The sequence below is a fragment of the Meles meles genome, chromosome 18, assembly GCF_922984935.1.
Source record: "Meles meles chromosome 18, mMelMel3.1 paternal haplotype, whole genome shotgun sequence".
Taxonomy (NCBI): Eukaryota; Metazoa; Chordata; class Mammalia; order Carnivora; family Mustelidae; genus Meles; species Meles meles.
Window position 1 is genome coordinate 14754003 of NC_060083.1, and position 8376 is coordinate 14762378.

The window sequence follows — 8376 nt, forward strand, 5'->3', positions numbered from 1 at the left end:
TTACCAGGTTCTCATGGGAACCATGTGCATTCTGTTTTTCACAATGTTAGCCCTCAGGAGGATTTAACCACACCCTAACCTTCTGGTCCTTTCACAGAGCCTAACTGACCTAAGAGAAGCAAAATACTCAATTCCATTCCATTGGAGCAATCCTGTCCCAACTAATAGTGTAAACTTCTGACCCTCCATAAGGTTGAACAAGTACAGACAGACTTTCCCTGTGCTTTTTTATCTGCTCAGCCATCCAACAAATCATTATCGTCCATCTGCCGTGTGCTGCGTGCTGTATTCAGTGAGGATAGAGCAGCAAAGAAATAGTCCCTGCCCTCCTAAACTTGATATTCTAGTGTAGAAGAGAGACAAGTAAGTAAAGAAACAAATGCACTATGTAATTTTGTGTGTTAAAATTTTCCATGAGGAAAAATCAGTTAGGTTAAAAACCCAATTGTAATCCATGAGATGAATTATCAGAAAGTTTTTGCCTTTGTAAGTGAACTGTGTTCATAATGTTTGATATGCCTACTCTGGAGATGGAGGTACATAAAGGCAAAATTCCATGTGGACAGTAAAAATATATATATGTGCTGCCGAAGCGAGCATTGGACAGTAAAAATATAAAGTGATTAAGAAAAATAAAACCCTGAAATGAGTAAGTGACTGAATTAGATTGGGTTAACTATGTGATTTTGTTGTTTAGCTATATCGTGATATGGTGTTGAAGTGAAATTACTGTGTTTGCATTGAAAGCAAGTTCTATCGTGCTTTCAAAGGCCAGGTCCTCAGACCGCATGGTAGACAACAACACTGAAATACAAGAAGAGATAATGCTTAAGTACATTGGCATAGTAACAATCTAAGATCTCCTATTCCTCGGCATACACAGAGGCAAAATTTGATGAGTCACATGTGTGAAATTACCAGTAAGAACATGCCAGTAATGAGATTCGTTAAAAAGTTTTGTTTTTGTTCTACATATTTAGAAAGTTCTGCAGATGATAAACATGAGGTCTCCTTTTTTCCTCAGCTGCCGCTAAGGTGCTCGGTTCTTCCGAGGAAGCTAAGGCCATGTTGGGGTGAGGCCCTCACTTCATCCTGGGACTAGCACCGCGCCCAGCAGCGTCCGCTCAGCACTCGCCAGCACCATGGCCTCGGTCTTGGAGCTCGCCTGCATCTACTTGGCCCTCATCTTGCACGACGATGAGGTGACGGTCCCGGAGGATGAAATCAATGCCCTCATTAAAGCAGCGGGTGTGAATGTTGAACCCTCCTGGCCCGGCTTGTTTGCAAAGGCCCTGGCCAACGTCAACATTGGGAGCCTCATCTGCAATGGAGGAGCTGGTGGACCTGCCCCCGCAGCGGGTGCTGCAGCAGCAGGAGGTCCCGCTCCTTCCACCACTTCTGCCCCAGCTGAGGAGGAGAAAGTGGAAGCAAAGAAAGAAGAATCTGAGGAGTGTGATGATGACATGGGCTTTGGTCTTTTTGACTAAACCACTTGTATAAGCTGCTCAATAAGAAGCTGAACTCTTGAAAAAAAAAAAAAACATGAGGTCGGCTGTTTGACTGTATTGATTAGAATTTCTTAATTAGCATCTTTTCAAGGTGTAAAGGGAAAAATGAATGAAACAAAACAATGAAAAGACTAAAATGAACACATTACTGGACAACTAATATATTTTAGGTACCAGGTAAAGCAATTTTGTGTAGATTATCTCAATGTTAAGAGGAGAAAAAAGTAAAATAATGACATACGTAGCAGTGGAATTCTGTGACTCTAAACATTTCTTCCACTTCTCATTAATAAGGGATAAAATGAAGGCAAACTCTGGATGTTTGTAAGTGATGTTGATTTCTGTAAGTGTGTCCTACTGGGAGAATGGGGCCATAGGGTCTCATTCTCAGTCCCAGGGATTGTGGTTGCTTTGAAGTTCTCACAAACTTTTTTCTTTTGACCGAATCATCTATTTTAGTGCATAAAAATGGATTTTTGTCTTGAAAAACCTGAAGTTTAAAAAAGAAGATTACTGTCAGTATCAGTTAAAAGGGTGGAGAAGAGAAACATTCAGTGAATTTTTGCTGTTCATCGGGACATATCTTTAAAAGCATATAACCTTCCTAAGAGAGAGCATGGAGACTAGATCAGACGTGGGTATAATGTGCTGAATTATGGTGCAGAAATGAAGGGTAAAATATTTGTCTCCATGAGGACAGATCCATAACTGCACTTTTCAAAATGCCAAGGTTACATTTGAAAAGTAGTTACAATTTTCCCCCATCTCCTAAAGGTAATTCTCTGCTTGTACTTCACACAGAAAAAGCCATGACTTAATGAAAATTTTCTTTACAGTATTAGGATAATAATCCCACCTAACATGGCTTAGAGTACAGTGTATTTTTTTTCTTAATCTCCAGATTCCAGGGAATAAAAACATAGTATTGTTGGCGAGTTAGTAATATTTTGTCTTTTTGACCACTTCAGTTTTGTAGGAGCTCATGGTTTGTTTCAGAAACTGTCAAATAAGGTATCTCTTTTTGGAAATATTAATCCATAAAAGAAGAAAACATATTCCTATATGTTTGAGATTTTTAAAAAGATTTTATTTATTTATTTGACAGAAATCACAAGTAGCCAGAGAAGCAGGCAGAGGGAGAGGAGGAAGCACGCTCCCCGCCAAGCAGAGAGCCCGATGTGGGACTCGATCCCAGGACCTTGGGATCACGATCTGAGCCAAAAGCAGAGGCTTTAACTCACTGAGCCACCCAGGCTCCCCTGAGATATTTCTATTTAAAACAGCCTACCTCAGATAAATTGAATCTTGCTAGATAAAAAATGTACATTTGTGTAAATTTGATATGCTTTCTGAAGTCCTGATTATATATGCAATAGCAGCACAGCTAAACATTGCAGTATACTTTTACAACTATTAAACCATCAAAGTTTATTGTGGTACAAATGTAAAAAATACTAGTAGCTAGTTGGAGGTAGATATTAGATGGTGATGTTTAATGAGATGGAATGAATGGCAAATGCAAAATATAATTCTCCAATAATTTTAAGGAAAACTAATTTCAATTTATTAGAAATCTTAATATAACACATATTTTAAAAAGTCCATGTAAGGAAATTCTGGAGGATGGTCAGTCGTTGAAAATCGATAATTAGAAGCATTAAAGGAAAATTTCTGTCACCATGCTGGGGAGTGAGAGGACATATGGACAAGATTTTAAAGATTTAAGTCATTTTGCAGATGTCAACAGGTAATTTGCCTTTATGTTGGACAATTATTTTTAGTCCATAAACTATTGACACAGAAAAATTGTACCAAAATTATGGCCTTTCCTTGCAGAAATTAAACAGTGTATCTTTGTAAGAAATACTCGAACATGAAACATCATTTAGATTCAACTGAATATCATAAATATTATACTTTCTATATGTTAAAAACAGGCATTTTCACATGGATCATCTTTTTTTTTTAAAGATTTTATTTATTTATTTGACAGAGAGAGATCACAAGTAGGCAGAGAGGCAGGCAGAGAGAGAGGAGGAAGCAGGTTCCCTGCCGAGCAGAGAGCCCGACGTGGGACTCGATCCCAGGACCCTGAGATCATGACCTGAGCCAAAGGCAGAGGCTTAACCCACTGAGCCACCCAGGCATGCTGGATCATCTTTTTTTCAAGATTTCATTTGTTTATTTGAGAGGGAGAGAGAGGGAGAGAGTGCGGGCACACAAGCGGGGTGGAGCAGGGGTAGGAGCAGAGAGAGAGGGACAAGCCACCTCTCCACTGAGCAGGAATCCAAATGCAGGATTTGCATTTCCCAGGACCCTGAGATTCCACCTGAGCTGAAGGCAGCCACTTTAACAGACTGAGCCACGCAGGCACCTCTTCAGTGTGTTATCTTAGGTCATCTTCACAAGGACCTTGTGGAGCAATTATTTTAATTTTAAAGATAAGAAGATTAGACTTACAGAGTCTTAGGAACTTGTTCAGAATCTCAGCTATTTGTTGGTCAATGTGAACCTTAACTGAGCTCTTCTACCCCAAGTATAGTGTCTTTTCCACTACCTTTGCCCACTCCAATAATTAATAGCCTCATTTAGACATCTCAATAAATCTCTTATTTGTTCAGTAAATATCTACAAGATTTCTAGTATTTCTGACATCTCTGTGTTACACAGTAGAGAATGAAGAGTTGCCTTGACTGATCTCAAGTAAATTTTGTTCTTCTGTATGTTGTTTAATATGTTGTTTTTCTCTGGCTGCTTTCAAAACTTTCAAATTAAGTGTAGATTTGACTGTATGTGAGTAGACGCTATTTTCCTTGCAATTACTATGCTTGTGTTCTGATGAGCTTGAATTTGTACATTTATGTTTTTCACCAAATTTGAGACATAAGCCCCACTTCTTCATCCACTTATTCTGTCCCTTAATTTTTTTTTCCTCCTGGTACTATCACTGCATATATATTAGACCGTCTTCAATTGTTGCAGTTTTTCTGAGTCTGTTCATTTTTTGCATTTAATTGTCTCTCTCTTTTTTTAAGATTTTATTTATTTATTTGACAGAGATCACAAGTAGGCGGAGAGGCAGGCAGAGAGAGAGAGAGAGAGAGAGAGAGAGAGAGGAGGAAGCAGGCTCCCTGCTGAGCAGAGAGCCCGATGTGGGGTTCAATCCCAGGACCCTGAGACCATGACCTGAGCTGAAGGCAGAGGCTTTAACCCACTGAGACACCCAAGCACCCCTAATTGTCTCTCTTATCTAATTTATTATTTATCTGTCTTAAAGTTCATTTACTTTATCTTCAATATGTTGTTAATCCTGTTAGGTGAAATTTTTATTTCAGATTTTATTTTTCACTTTTCAATTTCCTTTTTATACTTCTTTTATAGCTTCTGTTCCTTTGCTGAGACTTGTCTTTTTATTCATCATCAATATATTTCCATATCCATGAAGATAATTACAGTAGTTTCTTTAAAATCTGTTCTGATTCCAACATTTGATCCATCTCTAGTTTTGTCTTCATTGATTGTTTTTTTCTTTGAGTGTGGCATTTTTCCATTTCATTGAAATTTGTGTGATTTGGATTTGTGTTCTGGGTATGAATTATGCATTGTTGAGATTCTGGATTAGGATATATGCTTTCAAAGAATGTTGATTTTTTTTTTTTTTGAGTGTTCAGTTTGACAGAACTCAAACTACAATTTTTTTTTTCCATGTGGTGCATGGCAAATTCAGCCAAACATTTAGGTATGATGTGGTGTTCCTACCTTGTCTCTCTTTTTAGAGATCCTCCCCTCACTCCACTCTGCCCCCTCTTAATTTTTCAGCTGTGTAGTTGTCCCAGATTCTGTCCTTCTTGGTTCATCAGTCTAATAAAAAAGTCTTATCACATCCATATTGTAGTTGCACAACATTGCACTAATGGTGTCTGACCTCAGGCTCTGAGTAGTAAAACTAGGAAGCTTACCTAGGATTATTCTCTTCTACCAAGTGTTGACTTACCTGTAACATCTGCCTGCTTTGCTCAGTCTTCAGTGACCTTAGAGGATCGTTTTCTTTACACATTACACTGTAGTTTATGGAATCATATAACATGAGATGTTTGTATCTGGCTTCTTTTACTTAGCGTAATGCTTTAAAATTAATTTGCAATATTGCATATATGTGATTATTCCCTTATGTTCTTATTCTTTTACTATTGAGTAGTATTTTGAGCAATGGTACAGAGATTTCCCACATACCCCATCCCTCCCTCATTATAAGCATTTTTACACAAGAGTGGTATATTTGTTACAATCTGTGAACCTACACTAACACATAATTACCACCTAAACCCATCATTTACATTATGATTCTCTCTTGGTATTGCATATTCTATGATGTTGTACAAATGTATAGTATCCACCGTTATACATATGTAGGTATATGCATATATACGCCCTCATTCGCATCAAAGAGCAGGATGGACAGACTGGTTTGCAAACCTGCAGGCCAGCTTGGTGGCTTAAGTATCCTTCCATTTACAGTGCATGAGCATCCTTACCTGGACTCTTCCCGACACAGAAAACTGCCAATTTGATAGACATGGGATCTTGGTTTTCAGTGTGTGGTTTTTGTTTTGTTTTGTTTATCACCAGGGAAATGGTTATTTTTCATATGTTCCTCAGCCAGTTCTATGGCCTGCGTGAACTTTTGGGGCCTGGTGGTGTCCGTTCTTCCACTGGGGTGTTCATGGTATTCTTTATGTATGGAGGTTATTAATCCTTTCTCTGTCGTGACCAGTCAGATACTCTCTCAGCTTGTCATTTTCTTCTTGGTTTGGTTTAGGATGCTTCTTTTTTTTTTCAAGATTTTTAAAAACTTATTTGAGAAAGAGAGAGCAAGAGTAGGGGGAGAGGGAGAAGCAGACTCCCCACTGAGCAGAGAGCCGGATGTGGGACCTGATCCCAGGACCCTGAGATCATGATCTAGGCTGAAGGTAGAGGCTTAACTGACTGAGCTGCCCAGGCACCCCTTGTTTAGGATTCTCCTGAGGCACAGAATTTTCAACATTGTCATCACGTCTTTACTACTTTCTCTGTGGCTTTGTGCCAGCCGGCAGCTGGTAAAATGGTGGCATCATCTTCCAGGCTTTTTTTTTTTTTTAACAGTTAATTTAAAAAAAAAAAACTAGTCTAGGACTTATTTTTACCAAATTGTGTGATGTGATGATCTAATAATTTATTTTTCCCCATACCACAAGTTCCCCCCAAACTGAAAACATTCTATGTATTCCCACCAGCTGCTGCTACAGGAAATATACAGGAAATATTAATGAGAGTGCTTACTCATTATTATAAACCAGACTCATTTAATGTCCTGTCTCATTGATCTGTTTGCTGATATTTCTCCTGGTTTCCTTATCCTGTGGGTTTATAGACTTTATATATGTAAGTATCTCACGTACAAACCCTCATTGTTCCTTTACCCAAAGATTTCTTTTTTTTTAAGATTTTATTTATTTATTTGACACAGAGAGAGAGATCACAAGTAGGCAGAGAGGCAGGTAGAGAGACAGGAGGAAGTAGGTTCCCTGCTGAGCAGAGAGCCCCATGCAGGGGCTCGATCCCAGGACCCTGAGATCATGACCTGAGCTGAAGGCAGAGGCTTAACCTGCTGAGCCACCCACGCGCCCCTACCCAAAGATTTCTTAGCTGAAACTTTGTCCTTTTCCTGCTTCTCCCATGTTTATCTGTTCGGAATTTTCATTAGGGTTGTATTAAACCAAGAATCAGCAAGCTTTTTCTGTAATGGGTCAAATACTAAATATTCTAGTCTTTGTGGGACACAGGTGTTTTATAATTCTCCCTCCTCTCTCTTTCCTTTTTCTCCCCCCAATCTTCCCTCCTCTTCTTCCACAAATGTAAAACATAAAAAAACATTGTTAATTCAAGGGCTGGGGAAAAACAGCCCGTTGGCTGTCTGTCATTCATGGGCAGGTGATTTAAACCATTTCTGTGGGATTCCTGAGGCTATAACAAAGAACCACACAGGGTTTGACTCAACATCACAGGAGTTTATGGTCCCACAGTTCTGGATGCCTGTGATCCAAAGTTAAGGTGTCCGCAGGACCCTGTTCCCTCTCCAACCCACAAGAGAGTTCTTCTTTGCGTATCCCTGGTATCTGGCGCTGCCGGCCATGGTTGGTGTGCTCGGTGGGCGGGCAGGTGGGTGCCGCTCTCCAGTCTCTGCCCCTGTGGTCTGGGCTTCTCCTCGTGTCTCTGTCTTCTTATAAGGACACCAGTCTTCCTGGATGAAGGACCCACCTGACCCTAGCATGACCTCACCTTAACTAATTCCATCTGCAAGTCCCTATTTCCAAATAAGGTCCTGTTCTCAGGCAAGTGGGGGGTGGATAGGGCTTCACCGTATCGTTTTTGGGTGGGAAGCCATTCAACCCATGACACCAATGAACACATTTGGGAAGACTACAAATCGAAGGGAACAGCAGAAGACATCCTTACCCCGTTTCACATTTCCACCCAAAAGCATCAGAGGTGTTCTCCGTTCCTCATTAACGATGTAAGTTCAAGCCATTTTTGCAAACGTGATCAATCCATTTATTTGTCCGAGTAATTTTCTCTTTGTCCTGCCTCTGCTTATACAGGCACGTGTATCAGCACTCCCAGACATGCGTGTCCTCACTCTCCCTCTGCTGACGTTTTGCCACGTGCCATGCGGACCCTGCTTCCTCCATAGAAAGTGCAGCTTGGCTTTCCAAATCCGTCGGCGCATTGGAGTGGGAGCCCTTGACGCAGCGCGGGAGTTAATGCATGTGTGAGTGAAGGATCCTGTGCCCTTTCTGGGAGGAGATAATGTCTTAACCTTGCATTTCCC

The 8376-nt window shown here is 40.2% G+C and overlaps 1 protein-coding gene across 1 annotated transcript; it reads left to right on the forward strand.

Moving 5' to 3' along the window:
- The first annotated feature begins 1018 nt into the window (after nucleotides 1-1018).
- LOC123929089 (60S acidic ribosomal protein P1-like) lies at nucleotides 1019-1538 on the forward strand. Its single transcript, XM_045984332.1, has 2 exons — nucleotides 1019-1208; nucleotides 1290-1538. Exons 1-2 carry the CDS (start codon nucleotides 1143-1145, stop codon nucleotides 1485-1487), a joined length of 264 nt encoding a protein of 87 aa, XP_045840288.1. The 5' UTR covers nucleotides 1019-1142; the 3' UTR covers nucleotides 1488-1538.
- Nucleotides 1539-8376: the final 6838 nt, after the last annotated feature.